We start from the raw sequence: 16012 nt of genomic DNA on the forward strand, positions 1-16012 counted from the left end.
ATCCTTCTCTTTCCACACCTTACGTGTTTTTCTGCACAAGATTTCAGATCAGATGGGTCTAAGTGAGCCTGATTATGGTTTCTCGAGAGTCTGAAGGGTCCTTTCATGGGTGGCGGTTGCAGAAGGAGTAAGTGCCTGCCCCGTAACTAGAAGGTTGCAGGTTGAGGTCCTCTCTGTTGCTGTCACTGTGTCCTTGGGCAAGACACATCACCCTCCGTGCCTGCTGGTGGTGGTTAGAGGGACCAGTGGTGCCACAGCCTGGCCTCAGTCAGTGTGCCCCAGGGCAGCTGTGGCTAGGCTGTAGTGATGGGTGAATGACTGGTTGTGTTATACGGCACTTTGGGGGGTCATAGAAGGTCAAGCATCAAATCCAGTCCTCTTACAATTTGTTTCTTCTTCCTCTGTGCTAGCAAGCCACTTGTTGGTGCGTTACCTGGGATTGGGATTCTAAATATTATTAATGTCAATATGGAAAAATAATGAAGATGATACAGAAAAGTGTTAAATGTGCATGCTGCTACACTACTTTATGATGTAAAGCCAGTTTAAATGAGCCTCAGAGGGGTGGCTCCCCGGGTGGCCAATCAGATTTCAAAGGCGGTGTGTGCTGCCCCAGACCACTCCCTGGACATGTCCTTATATTTTCACTAACATGACCGTTCTGTGCCGCTCTCCTCTCGTCTCCTCAGGTCTTGAAGGGAAGTAAAAAGCTGTGTCTTTCGGTGCGTTCGGTGGGCCGGATTCCAGGCGGCTACGTCACAAACCACGTTTATACCTGGGTGGATCCTCAGGGTCGGAGCGTATCCCCTCCTCCCGACCTGCCCGAGCATCGGAGCGCCACCCTGAGGAGGACCGACAGTCAGCGGCGCAGCAACATGCAGCTTCTGCAGGAGGGAGATGAAAAGAAGGTGGGGAACTCCACACGTATTGTCACTGGCTGTGATATTCCCCACAGGAGGTGATTTATTTAAAATTTGCTCCCAAGATTTAAAGTTTTTTATCTGCATTTTTGTTTGTTTCTGTAGTTTTAATGAAATACTTCATGAAACCGATGGATTATAATGAAACTTCCAGAAAGTTATCATTGGTCTTAAATGTAGACCTGATGAACTTTTGAATTCTACTTAATTCAAGATGGCCACCATGACTAGCTGACCTTAAAAAACACAAAAATGGCTCCGAGTCAGTTTCACAGATTTTCTGACATTCGTTAGCGGCTGAGAGTCCTCTCCATCCCAAACCTTGAGTACTCACAGCTTCCAATTCAATTCAAAAATACTTTATTAATCCCAGAGGGAAACTGATTGCTGTAGTAGCTCAGAATAATAATAATAATCAAGTCATCAAAGAGTTGTTGTATATTACAATGGCTGTTGGCAGGAAGGATCTCCAGTAGCGGTCAGTGTTGCAGCCAAACTGAAGAAGCCTCTGACTGAAGACACTCTTCCGTTGTCGGACAGTCTTGTGAAGAGAATGCTCAGGGTTGTCCATCATGTTCTTGATTCTCTGGAGAATCCTTATTTGCATCATCTCCTCCAGCGGTTCCACAGTCGTCCCCAGAACAGAACCAGCCTTTGTTATTAGGCTGTTGAGCCTTTTCAGGTCCCTGCTTCTGATGCTGCTACCCCAACAGACGATGGCTGAAGAGATTACACTCAACAACAGACTTGTAGAAGATCTGCAGCATCTTGCTACAGACACTGAAGGACCTAAGCGTCCTCAAGAAGTGCAGTCTGCTGTGTCCCTTCTTGTAAACGGCTTCACTGTTCTTTCTCCAGTCCAGTCTGTTGTCCAGGTGAACTCCAAGGTGTTTGTATTCCTCAACCACCTCCACTTCTTCTCCCATGATGGAAACAGTGTTTGACTCCACCCTGTTTCTTCTGAAGTCTAAAATCATCTCCTTTGTTTTGTTCACGTTCAAGGTCAGATGATTGTTTCCACACCATGCCACAACGCGCTCCACCAGCTCTCTGTACTCAGCTTCCTGTCCACCTCTGATACACCCGACAACTGCAGAGTCATCTGAGTGTTTCTGTAGATGGCAGGTCTCTGATTTGTACTGGAAGTCTGAGGTGTACAGGGCGAAAAGGAATGGTGAGAGTACAGTCCCCTGTGGTGCTCCAATGTTACTGATGGCCTGGTTTGATGTGCAGTTCTTCAGCCTCACAAACTGTGGTCTGTTTGTCAGGTAGTCTTTAATCCAGGTGATAGTTGAGGCCCTCACCTGTGTCTTCTGGAGGTTCTGGCAAAGTACATCAGGCTGGATTGTGTTAAATGCACTGGAGAAATCAAAGAACATGACCCTCACAGTGCTGCCTGCTTTGTCCAGATGACAGTGGGTTGGTTGAAGCAGCTGGATGATGGCATCTTCAACTCCAACTCCATGGCGATGAGCAAACTGCAGCGGGTCCTGATATGTTCTAGTTTGCTTATTCAGGTGGACCAACAGGAGTCTCTCCAGGACCTTCATGATGTGGGATGTCAGGGCAACCGGTCTGTACTCGTCATTGACTGATGGGCGAGTTTTCTTTGGAACTGGAACAAGGCAGGATGTCTTCCACAGGACTGGAACCTTCTCCTGGGCCAGGCTGAGGTTGAAGAGGTGCTGCAGAATCCCACAGAGCTGCTCTGCACAGGCCTTCAGTACTCTGGGGCTGACACCATCTGGACCTGCAGCCTTGTTCCTGTTCAGTCTCTCCAGCTGCCTCTTCGCCTGACTTCTAGAGACAGATAGGTGAGAGGGGGAGGTAAATGGGGCAGCAGCATCTCCTGACTTGGTTGAAGACAGATTTATAGAACCAGAAGAGTCCATGACTGTGTTAGAGGACAAAAGAGCTGGCGTGTGACAGGAAAATGTTGGATCAGAGGAGGATGGGATGTCTGATTGGCTGGGGACAGGCGAGGAGGATGCTGGGTTTGTTCCTGAACCGAACCTATTGAAGAACTTGTTCAGTTCATTGTAGGGCTGCACAATATATCAAAAAATTATCGTCATCACGATAACAGGACGTGCGATAGGCCCATCGCAAAGCACGTCAAAAACAGCGATAAATGTTTGGTTCAAACATTTCCATCCGTGTCATACATCAACTTTTTGTAAACCAGCTCTGTTTTTTACGTGGAAGTATTATTTGACCAATCAAATGTAGCCCTTCTGATAAGCGGCCAATCAGATGGGTCCGTTCACGTAATACGCCCGCCCCCTACGTAGACCCTTAGGATGGAAAGCAACACCCGAACTGAGTTAGCTGCGCCGTTCCCTTGTTCGTCATGCTGGCTCAGATTAACGAACGCACTTTGTGCTGATGTTTCTGGAATCAGCGCTGCTTTCAAACGTGAACGTGAGTCCGCTCGGTGTCGTTAAGCAGCTGATAGTAACCGGGCTGACTCCGACACGTGCCGGTGAACCAACCCACCTTCATGTCACTAGTGTTCCACCGGGTGGTGATGTTAGCCCCAGGCTCCGGTTAGCTTCCAGCTAAAAGTCTACAGCACTCTCCTCCCAGTCCCACTCTGCTAAAGAGGGCCTGGAAAAGTTCCCCCACACATCAAAGTGATTTTTCATTTATGAGCTTTTATAACCTTGTTAATCAGGATAGTTGATTTGCTGCTGCACATAAACTGTCAGTCAGAAGCTCTGCTAGCCGGTTAGCTTAGAGGAGCTAGTTCAATTAGTTAGCTTGTTATCAGAATCATAGTTGCAGTTTCATCATCTGAGCTGCTTTTTAAGATCTAGGTAAACTTGTTCAATTTGCGGTTTAAAACAAACATTTTCACATATTTTCCATGTAGTTTTTTTGCCAGTTCCTCTTCTGAAAGGTAGACAATTGTTTTTCTCTTTCCCTCAAAAAATCTTAATATTCTCCTAGTTTGGCCCAGCACAGTTCACTTCCCAGTTACAGCAACAGCCTTATATCATAACCACATAAGTGGAGAAAATGTTCAGTAGCAATGAGAGAATTTGCTGTTGCATTTAAGTGATGTTAACTATTATTTAGCATTTAAACTATTTATTCAAAAACCCTGGTAAGGGATTTTTTTCTGTATTTGGAGCATCAGAAAAAGTTTTATGGTGGAGGTGATGTTTTAAAGTCACTGAGAAACTGCATGCATGCAGGTTGTATTTTTTTCTGCTAATACAGTAGCAGGTGCAGCTGCTAACACAGTAGCAGGTGCAGCTGATAACACAGTAGCAGGTGCAGCTGCTAATAAAGTAGCAGGTGCAGCTGATAATACAGTAGCAGGTGCGGCTGCTAATGCAGTAGCAGGTGCAGCTGCTAATACAATAGCAGGTGCAGCTGCTAATACAGTAGCAGGTGCAGCTGCTAATACAGTAGCAGGTGCGGCTGCTAATGCAGTAGCAGGTGCGGCTGCTAATACAGTAGCAGGTGCAGCTGCTAATACAATAGCAGGTGCAGCTGCTAATACAATAGCAGGTGCAGCTGCTAATACAGTAGCAGGTGCGGCTGCTAATGCAGTAGCAGGTGCAGCTGCTAATGCAGTAGCAGGTGCAGCTGCTAATACAGTAGCAGGTGCGGCTGCTAATGCAGTAGCAGGTGCGGCTGCTAATGCAGTAGCAGGTGCAGCTGCTAATGCAGTAGCAGGTGCAGCTGCTAATACAGTAGCAGGTGCAGCTGCTAATACAGTAGCAGGTGCAGCTGCTAATGCAGTAGCAGGTGCAGCTGCTAATACAGTAGCAGGTGCAGCTGCTAATGCAGTAGCAGGTGCAGCTGCTAATACAGTAGCAGGTGCAGCTGCTAATACAGTAGCAGGTGCAGCTGCTAATACAGTAGCAGGTGCGGCTGCTGATACAGTAGCAGGTGCAGCTGCATATTTTTGCAATAAAAATGTTATGTTGTAATGGAATTCATGCATTAGCTTTTGTTTGCTTTGAACCCAGAGCAGACGTCACACGCCAGACATCAACACTGCATACTTTAGTATTTCTTCATTTATCGTGAGTAATACCGATATCGCAATATTAAGCACTGTTATCTACTATCACTGGTTTTCCTAATATCGTGCAGCCCTAGCTCTAAGTAAGCATGAAGGTCAGAGAGGAGCTCTAGGATGGACATGGATAAAGGAACTGTAATGTAGAGGTAAAGTAGGGCAGGGCCAACGTTAGCAGCTGTCATACGGTCCATCTGAAATGTTTGACTTTCATTTAGCGTGTTATCTGACAGGTTAGAGCACAGTCTCATGTTAGAGTTTTGTCATGAGAACACTGAGATAGCTCACATGCTGATGGCATCTAAAAATAACTTTTTTTTCAAAATAAAGAATAATTTTAATCACAGTTGAAATGTACATTCCTATAAAAACCTCGTCCAATCACTGTGCACGTCCTGTTCTCACTGATTGGATAGAAATCCTTCCATCAAACTGTGTGTGTGTCCGTGTGTGTGCGTGCACACACGAGCGTGTTGTGAACTGGTGTTGTGGTTTTGCACTGACGCAGCCATCTTTACGCTGACAAAAATGTAACTAAGTAACTTTTACTTTGAGTACATTTTATTTACAATACTTTTTACTCTTACTTGAGTAAAAAATTATCAAACTACTGGTACTTGTACTTAAGTAGGAAATTTTGGTACTCTTTCCACCAGGACATCAGGATTAGTACCTTCCTCTAAAACCTTCCATTTACTGCACATGTCTACTGCCCCCGGTGGAGGACCTGCTTCATTGCAGGATTTCTGTTCCGTTGGGATACCTGTTAGTTTATATCTCCTAATAAATAAACCTTATAATTTAGGATTTCACATCATTTAACTGCAGCAGGTGTACAGATGTTAACTCTGTGAATTTAGTGTTTTTGGTTTTACTCTCAACAAAAAGAAAGTCCTTAACCAAAAGAAAGGGTCCTCCTGCACCTGTGCCCCCCTCACAGAGTCCATCACTTACTACAGCAAACACCAGAGCAGTGGGACTTGGAGAAGAGCAATATACTGATTTTGTGATACCGTTCTGAGGCTAGCGGACACGGTGGGCCTTAATAACTGCCATGTGGAGCCAATAAAAGATGGATCTGATAATTAAAACGTTTCTCAACATCCTGCATAAATGTCAGAGAACCTGAATGCCTTCATTTTCCCAAAGGTGAGCGGAGGTGACGGGCTTTCCTGCAGCAGGCAGACGCGCTGTTATTAAAATAGGAGAGCAGCACAATACTCAGCGAGAGAAGAGTGAGGCGTTGCGCTCTAGATGCCATCTCCACGCCCGTGGGCACATCGGAGGATGGAACCGACATCGTTTAATGGAGATATTTGCATGTGTTCCTTCTTGTGGCCGTCGGGGTGAAACCGATCCCCATTTGTAATCTTGGCAAGGAAGAGATGAGCCGAGTAATGAAATGCCTTTTTGTGATGGAGAAGGAAAAAAAAAACAATTCAAACTTTGGCACGTCTCAGCCCCCTGAGCCTCAGACAATATCGATATAATGCTGCCTGTATTTTCTAAATGCATCAATAATTAGAATTGCTGACTTAAGTTTTTTATTTAATATTTTTATTTCAGTTATGCTTTATGACATTTGCTGAATCATACTTAAAGGGGCATCAGCGTTTAATGTTGCATCATAAAATACAGGCATCTTGACATAAGATGATACCTCATTAGGGAAGAAAACCTCCGGGGGGGGGGGGGGGAATAGCTACGGAGCAGAGGAACCCACTTGGTGAGAGGACCTGAAGGCAATAAACAAAGAAAGCATAATATACCTTCTGAAATCTCAGCCAGTGGGTTAGAATATACAGCAGGCACTTCATCAGACAAATGAACCCTTCATACAGCCCAGCGCCTCGGGTCCAGACTGTAAATAATGAGTTTTTCTATTATTTTAATAGAACAGACATGTTACAGCATACCTGGAGCTGCTCTTTTACTTACATGAGTGTCATATATACTTACCTGTGATGAAGTGATGCTATTGTGCACGTGTGTATAAAAAACTAGTTAAAGTGATGCTTAACAAGTTTCTCACTTGCTTAGCCTCGTGAACGTTTGCTCTAAAGGAACGCTCCATTGGAACCTCGGCAGACACTAGCAGCATTCTGGCTGGCCAATCACAGCTCTCTATAGGGGTTTCTAACCAAAAGAGCACCATGATTGGCCTACCATTGTGGACCAATCATATCGCTATTTTGACTTTGTTGGCCAATCAGGGCCCTCTATTCATCTGCTAGGCAGGATGATGCGATGGAGTCCCTGTCCCCAAGAAGCCAAGGATCACTGGACTCGAGGACTACTGACCTGTGGCTCTGACACACACACGTGAACACCAGAGTACCAGAATACCCTTGTAAGGGTGATGGAGGGGGCGTGGGAGTTTGCCCAACCAATCCACATGTGTTTTGTGGATTTGGAGAAGGCTTATGACCGTGTCCCCAGGGGCACCCTGTGGGGGACGCTCCAGGAGTACGGGGTGGGTGGCTTTCTGCTAAGGGCCATTCAGTCCCTTTACCAGAGGAGCGTGAGTTTGGTCCGCATAGCCGGTAGTAAGTCGGACCTGTTCCCGGTGAGGGTTGGACTCCGCCAGGGCTGCCCTTTGTCACCGGTTCTGTTCATTAACTTTATGGACAGAATTTCTAGACGCAGCCGTGGTGTGGAGTGTGTCGAGTTTGATGGCAGGAGAATCTCGTCTCTGCTTTTTGCGGATGATGTGGTCCTCCTAGCTTCATCCAGCTCTGACCTTCAGCTCTTGCTGGGTAGGTTTGCGGCCGAGTGTGAAGCGGCTGGGATGAGGATCAGCACCTCCAAATCTGAGACCATGGTTCTCGACCGGAAAAGGGTGGCTTGCCAACTCCGGGTTGGGGGAGAGGTCCTACCTCAAGTGGAGGAGTTTAAGTATCTCGGGGTCTTGTTCACGAGTGAGGGTAGGAGGGATCGTGAGATCGAAAGGCGGATCGGTTCGGCGTCTGCAGTGATGCGGACGCGGAGCCGATCTGTCGTGGTGAAGAGGGAGCTGAGCCAGAAAGCCAGGCTCTCGATTTACCGGTCGATCTACGTCCCAATCCTCACCTATGGTCATGAGCTTTGGGTAATGACCGAAAGAACGAGATCGCGGATACAAGCGGCCGAAATGAGTTTCCTCTGTAGGGTGGCCGGGCTCAGCCTTAGAGATAGGGTGAGGAGCTCGGACATTCGGGAGGGACTCGGAGTAGAACCGCTGCTCCTCCGGATCGAAAGGAGTCAGTTGAGGTGGTTTGTGCATCTGGTCAGGATGTCTCCTAGACGCCTCCCCGGGGAGGTGTTTCGGGCATGTCCTGCCGGCAGGAGGCCCCCGGGTCGACCCAGGACACGTTGGAGAGGTTACATCTCCAATCTGGTCCGGGAACGCCTTGGGGTCCTGCCGGAGGAGCTGGTGGAGAAGGCCGGGGAGAGGACGGTCTTGAGCTCCCTAGTTGGGATGCTGCCCCCGCGACCCGGACCCGGATAAGCGGAGGAAGACGACGACGACGAATTCTTTTTCCTGTTTTTCCATCATGTGTCCTTTAATTAGTTCCTCCATTTGTTCATCAAGTTTGTAATTCCTTTTTAAGTCCAGGTGTCTTCTTTCCAGTATGTTTTCCACTAGCTTCTGTTTGGTTATGACGTTTCTTATCCTTTCCTTGAGTAGTGCTCTCTGTGCTCTTTCCATTATGTTCTGTGCTGTCTTGGTCCGGATCGGTGTTTTCAGCTGTAGGCTTGTGGGTGGGATGTTTTCTTCCAGGCATCTTAAATTGAAGCGAATTTGGTTCCTAAGACGTGCGCTTTTTTGATGTAATTGTTCCGAACGGCGGAAGTCCTTTGTCCCTTGTTGTCCGTATTTTTCTTTAAACATCTTAGGTGTGTTCTTGCTGTGTTTAGTTTCAAATTCCATCTTTCAGTTGATTTTAAAATACAGAAAAGGTTTAATTACCTGCAACGTTTCGTTTGCGGCTGCAAACATCAGATTGACGCTGATGGTGGCGTCACTTCCATCATTTATCCGCGGGCAGCAGAGGACGTTGTCACCCTCTGCTGCCCGCTCTACTGCATCATCGGAGAGGGGAGAGCGTGCAGCAGAGGGCGACAACGTCTTCTGCTGCCTGCAGATAAACGAAGTAGGAAGTGGCGCCACCATCGGCGTCAGCCTGAGGATGTTCACAGCCGCAAATGAAACGTTGCAGGTAATTAAACCTTTTCTGTGTTTTAAAAAGAACTGAAAGATGGAATGGGCATAGGTGCTTCAGAGGAATTAATGATCAGTGTTTGTGGCATCAGAAGAGGGTACGGTTGCAGGCGGAGGTGGAACGAACAAACAAAAAGCCTGAAACTCCAAAGGTGCGCTTTGACAGAAGCTCAGATTGACCTGTAGCCAATCAGCTTCTCTGTGGGTGTGGACAGCTGCATGATACCTCATACCTCTTATCTGTAGGATCCATTTATAAAATAATAAACAGCTTCCTATGAAAGATTCACCAGAGGTGGAACAGGGCTCAGCTCAGACGAGAGAGTCTGTAGCTCAGGGGGTTCAGCAGTCATCACAAAGCCGACCCCAGCTTCACCGATTGTCCGCCATGTCTTCTATAAGACTCGTGATGAACGTTGTGATTAACATTTCAGGTCCATCTGGATCTTGGATCGTTAGTTTTTGTAGCTGAGGTCGAAGTTTGCAGTCTTCTTAGCAGCAGAGTAGATGTGTGAGGGTATATGTAGTCGTGGGGGTTCTGTTCTGTGGGTCATGCTTTATTCCAGTTCCTCGGGGAGTTCTTGATGGGATGTGTCAGTTCGCCTCTAGATGCTTAGAAGCATCATTTACATCTGATTTGGACAGAAAGACGAGTGTTGCCGCCGACATTTTCATCAATGTTTAATTTGGTTAGAATTATCTTTAAAACCATTTATCAACAAGTGTTTATGTCTTCATGACTTAATCTTTGTCCACGTGACTTTTTCTGTGTCATCATCACTGTTTGGTCTTTCACACCAGTTGTTCCACCATTGGTCTCTAACTGTTTTCTTCAGTGTAATCTGGTAAATTCACTTCATTTTAGCAACAACTCTGAGAAAGTGAAGAAAGTGGATCCATATTCTGAATTTTCTGCAAACAGCATCTTTTGAAAGCGTAACAGTTAATTTTTTTATAATAAAAATACGTCTGGTGGGATTAACATGAACTAGATCCTCTAATTTGACACGGATCTATTCTGGATAAAAATGACCATGTTTGACCAAGTTAAAGGACAGAAGTGGATTTCTTTATTCCACTTCCTAGAGCTTTGTTTATGCTTGGTTCAGTTGTGATTTCTTATGATTCTCAATTAATGTAAATTGGTAATTTAGTTAGAGTAGGACTTACTCCTCTCACCGGGTTTTGTCTTTAAACTAACGGAACACTTCAGGTCATTTTTCAGACTCCCACATGTAAACAACCTTCTCTCATCAACAGTCAAATAAACCACAAAAAGAGAGAAATGCTCTTTCTAGATGCCCGGGTTAGGATTAGGGTTAGGTTCTGATCCAGATCATTTCCTGTTTCTTTCCTTCAGTCTGGTTTACGTTTTTTCCTTCATCAGGTGAATTTGGTTCTGGATGACGGCCGTTCTCTGGGTCTGATGATCCGAGGAGGAGCTGAGTACGCTCTGGGGATCTACATCACTGGAGTGGATAAAGGCTCAGCAGCTGAGTGCGGAGGACTGAAGGTATGAACAGTTTAGGCACAGATCAGACATTCTTGCTTATTTAAAGGAGCAATATGTAAGAATTATCTGTCAAAGAATAACAGAACAGTCTAATGTCTCGGTCGCGTTAGAAGGAAGGTCGTACTGAAACAGACTTCCTTCTCAGCCGGCTGGGGGGTTGCCAGATTTTCTCCTTTCAAAATAAAGGAAAGAGGGGCGTGTTGTTTCCATCCTACCAGCGCTTATGTCAGCTGGAAGGGAATGGGGAGGTGGGGGAAATGTAACGGGTCATTAGAAGACATGTAACCAACAAGAAAGTTGTTGGTTGTGTTATTAGAGACCATTAAAGTGAGTCGTGGAGGATGGCTGCTTATACTGAGCCAGGATTCTCTGGAGGTTTCTTCCTGTTAAAAGGGAGTTTTCCTCTCCACTGTCACTTTATGCTTGCTTGGTATGAGGATTGTTGTATAGTCACTGACACTAGTCAGTGACTTGATGCAATTTGCTGGGTTCCTTATATAGGAAACATTATTTCTGATTGGCTTAATGACCTGACCTGAATTGGAATGTTTATTATGTGAAGTGCCTTGAGACGACTCTTGTGATTTGGCGCTATATAAATAAACTTGAATTCAATTGTGGATTATAATTTCACAGTGTGGTTATTGGATTAGCAAGACACAGCCACTGTTTACAGTCAGTGAGTTAGTGAGGTGCTTTGTCTCTAGCAAGCTAATGCTGCAGCACCAGCATTTGTAATTTGACACCAGCAAAAAGCTCCAGAGTTGTCTAAAGAGACAATGTGTAGATTTTACCATTAATCTCTGGAAATATCCATTGAAATGTTGTGAAAATGAAAAGATATTGGCGGCTTTGTAACATATAACCATAATCTGGTCTGGACACTTTAAAAAAAACAGCTAAAGATGCTTTTATTTAAAGCTGCTCTCACATACAGTAAATCTTTAGTTTTCTTATTTTTAACTCAGGATTGTAATCATCTTTCATTCTAATGATGAAATTTTTATTATTTTATGACTTAATTTTTTCTGATGTTAATCTATTTCTGTTTTGAGATCATTGTTTTATTTTGTTGTGATCTATGTGAAGCACGTTGTGATTCTATGTCTGTGATAAATGCTAAATGAATTAATGTTACTTACTTTACTACTTAAAAATTGGGTCTGAAATACATGGGAGCGGGTTTAAGTCTGGGCGACGCCATATTAGACGCCATGTTTCCTTCTACGAGAGCCCGTGAGGACAAAACGCATTTAGGGATTTGTAACAAATGGTTACAAAACGTTTGCCGTTCATAAACGTTGTTTTACACGTTTACCTCTTCACTTGCTGATGTGAATGAAAGGGAGTCTGATGTCATCTTGCTGGAGGTATAATGATGGGACGAAGTACTCATTCGAAATTTGCGCTCCAAAGGTCATTTTGAAGAACTGAAGCCAGTAAACAGGAGCAACCCAGAAGTTCTTTATTGTACATCTAAGAAGCCACGGCATCTTTTTGTTTAACTCTAATATCGGGGGAAGAAGGCTAGAGGCTAGCATTGAGCTAAAAATGCTAACTGTGATTTAGAAGCAAATAGTCTAGGGCTGGGCGATATGGACCAAAACTTATATCTCGATATCTTTTTGCTGAATTCTGATATACGATATTTATCTCAATATTTTTCCTCCTGTAAAATATTTACAAGTTAACTCGCTTCAAGCTGTCTTGATAAATTATACATAAATCAGTAGATTAATGCATGATTCTTGTTAAACTTTAACCTTAGTGCCTATTCTCTGGTACAGCTGTCGTTTCACACACACACACACACACACACACACACACACACACACACACACACACACACACACACACACACACACACACACACACACACACACACACAGTTGAGAGCTAGAGGTGTATCAAATGTCCCACAGGCACTTTTTAATATATTTTACATATTGATAGTTAATGTAAAATTATTTTAATTTCATCTAGAGGTGGCCATATCATATATTTCTTGTCCAGAGAATAAAAATCTATCATGTTAAGCTAAATGTATGATGATGTAATTGCATCTACTGAGGATCACATGGGTCATGCACATCAACATATAAATATTGGACAATGGGTTTCCATAGCCTCCAATAACAAGTTTTTGTGCTAAAATGGGAGGTGGCCACCACCGCCATTTTGACCGTGTCACAGGTTCCGTCAAGCCCAGACAATTCCACAAAAGGGAAGAGAGGTGGAGCTGAAGGTGGGGCTGTAAGGCTGGGATCAACTGACGACACCCGGTCGAACTAGCTACAAGCTAACCTGAAGCTAACCCAAAGCTAACGCGAGGTTGGCGCTAAGCTAACGGAGGTAGCAACCTAGCTACAACCGGAGTGAACTGTGCACAACACCAGAGCTTCTGAGTCAGAGATACGCCGGGCTGACCGCTGGGTAAAACCGGGTGGAACACAGAGGTCTCCGAGACCTCCACAAGCCGATAGCCGCACAGCAGACAGGAGCCGCGATCAGACAGATGCGTCGAGCTGCTGGGAGAACCATCCGTCAGCCCGCGCAACTAAGGGGCCGCGATCAGACAGAGATGCACCGAGCTGCGGGGAGGGGAGAACGGGTGGAAAACATCGGTCTCCCGAGAGCTCCACAAGCCGGCAGCCGAACAGCAGACAGAGATGCGCAGAGCTGCAGGGAGAACCAGCCGGTTCAACTGTGTGTGGTATTTATTTTAAATGCTTTTATTACGATTCTTAGTGGGCTTCCTAAACTTATTTTGGCGTGCCTTTTTCTGTCTTATTACTCATAGCAACAAGTAAACGTCACGTAAAACGTTGCCTCGTGAGTTCTGCGTGCTGCCGTTTACGTGTTTTATGATCACAGCAATTAACCGGCTAAGCTGTATTTCATTTTTAAGCAATGGTTGATAACTTTTCAGATCACACATAAAAATCACTTTGGATTGCTATTATCTGTCTCACCGAGACAGATCTCAGACAGATCCTGAGACGCTCCTGCCTGACATATTTATTTTATTCACGGAAAAAAATCAGACTAGTGATTTCTCTTGGCGTTCAGTTTATACATTCAAACAGCACAGCACTCTATTTAAACTACTTACATGTAAATCTATGTTATTTGTGCATTCATCCATTTTCATCTGCTTATCCGGAGTCGGGTCACGGGGGCAGTAGCGTCAAGAGGCCCAGACTTCCCTCTCCCCAGCCACTTGGGCCAGCTCCTCCGGGGAAATCCTAAGGTGTTCCCCGGCCAGGTCCGGTAAGAAGTCCGCTCCGACAGCTTCTGGTGTTTTTAAAAAGTATCCCAGGGGCACGGTAAGGGTCGGAGATGTTTAGTCTATTTAATTTCTGACTATATAAAACGATTTCTTTGGTTTTAAAGTGTGAAGTAAACTCCCGACGAAGTAAAATCCAAGCCGATCCCGTTCAATTTGTTTACATTTGTTGCCTGCCAACATGGTGTCTACTCTCTGAGAGTCACGTGACGTCTGGAGCTCTATAGTGAGAAGATGTCCACAACTGAAAGGGGTGTCAGGGAGAGTATAAAGGGCACAACTCAATCTTGATCACTCCTTTATTGACATTTGACAGGACAAGATACAACATACGTTCTGTCATAGCGGCCCGAAGTCTCGCTACCTCTTTTTTAGCACAACAGTTGCGTCCTTGATTCACGTCTTAAATTAGCTTTAATAGCGATTACTGGAAGCGACTAGTGATTAGGTTGCGGCCGCAAACTCACTGATGTGCCTGCAGCCTCTCGGAGTTCCTGCTGCTCTAAACATTAAAACAATTATTTCATTTTCTGTTCCTCACTTCTGATTACCTTCAATGGTGTCTGTTTGTTGCAACCACCAGGTACAAAAACTAACTTGTTTTTATTTGACTATTTTTCTGTCCTGCCTGTTTATTATCTTCCTGCATCTCCTCTCAATCCTAAAGAGAAACTGCTACCTGGGTTCATATATATTCACCTCATGAGTTACCTTTGAACTGCAGTTCTAAAAGATCTACCGACCGCTAAAACAGCGGAGTGCTCGCCGGCCACACCGGTGATCGGTGCGTCACCGAGGACAAAACAGGTGATGCGCCCTGCCCCACAGCAGCGAAATGCATCAGGCACAAATAAAAGAATAAAAGACAGAAAACATAAAAGGAAACGAGCCGATATGAACGATCGCGTGTTAAATTAGTTTTTGAGGTGGCGACACCTGATGTGATGACGTTACTGTGGCCGTGCTCAGGACGCAGATGTCTGGAGCGCGTCAACAATCAGAGCTTTGCATGCACAAGCTGGTTGAGGTTAGGATGGGGGTGAGGGGAAGGTTTAATTGGTCACAATTTGGTTAAATGTCCGTTTTACGGCGGGTGTCAGTGCCGACGCTCTGGCACAGCGCGTCCCCCCGAGCGCAGGAGCTTGTCACCTGCTGACAGCAGGCTGCTGTCTTTTTCGAGGACTGCATCTTGGCGGTCATTATCACGTGACAGCGACTAGTCGATAACAGGCATAACAAGTCACTATAGAGCGGTGAAGTCGACTAGTGACTAGTTCATACAACCCCTACTGCTCCCCAGAGTGTTCTGCAGCATAATCAGCACGTTCTCTTTGAACTTGATATCAAATTTTCACCTCCTCTTCGTCCCCGCACGGTTAAAGTTACCCTCGCGGTCTATCACTGGCAAATCAAAAGTGAGACGATGACACAACCGCCCCCCGTACTTGCTTGTTACCACATTCCACCCGACCACAATAAGAACCCGGCCATTATTCACCTCCGCCGACTCCGACACCGGCCAAAAATTGATACCCGACAGTTAATTAAATACAGGCTAATATTAGAGGATTTACGGTATCTGTTCTTTGCGATATGCATATTGCGCATGCTGATATCTCGATAACGATATATTTGCGACATACTGTGCAGCCCTAATAAAAAGCCTTTTCTATTTCTGTAATACAAACCAGGTCCAGACGAACCCACGGGTCTGGTGTACTGCAGCAGAACCAGGACAGAGGTTCTATATCCTGAGCTGCTCATCAGATCTCACTCATCAGTTTGGTGATCTTCCAAGTGCTCAGACAGAAATCTACTAAGTGGAACACAAAAAGACTTTTCAACAGTTTTAAATTCCTTTTGCATTTTGAAATGTGGGTTGTTGTTGTTGTTTTTATCGTTTGTTAGGGGAAGCTAATGTTGATAAACTTTGTAATTGAAATCCTGCTCTTTCAGTATGATCTGTTCAACCTGGTTACTTCATGGTTTGGTCTTGAATCCAGAGAAAACCGAGTCAGATGTGAACACCTTCTCCTCTCTGCAGGTTTCCTCCGGGTTT

At 45.2% G+C, this 16012-nt stretch overlaps 1 protein-coding gene across 3 annotated transcripts in view; it reads left to right on the forward strand.

The window, feature by feature from the left end:
• whrna (whirlin a) overlaps positions 1 to 16012 on the forward strand; it is a 267355-nt gene that overhangs the window by 131570 nt on the left and 119773 nt on the right. For all 3 annotated transcript variants that reach the window (XM_054744704.2, XM_054744702.2, XM_054744703.2), the window contains exons 2-3: positions 690 to 908; positions 10542 to 10667. In XM_054744704.2, the coding sequence (XP_054600679.2) occupies positions 690 to 908; positions 10542 to 10667 (345 nt within the window). The remainder of the gene's footprint in view (positions 1 to 689; positions 909 to 10541; positions 10668 to 16012) is intronic.

Source organism: Nothobranchius furzeri, chromosome 6, assembly GCF_043380555.1.
Source record: "Nothobranchius furzeri strain GRZ-AD chromosome 6, NfurGRZ-RIMD1, whole genome shotgun sequence".
Classification (NCBI taxonomy): Eukaryota; Metazoa; Chordata; class Actinopteri; order Cyprinodontiformes; family Nothobranchiidae; genus Nothobranchius; species Nothobranchius furzeri.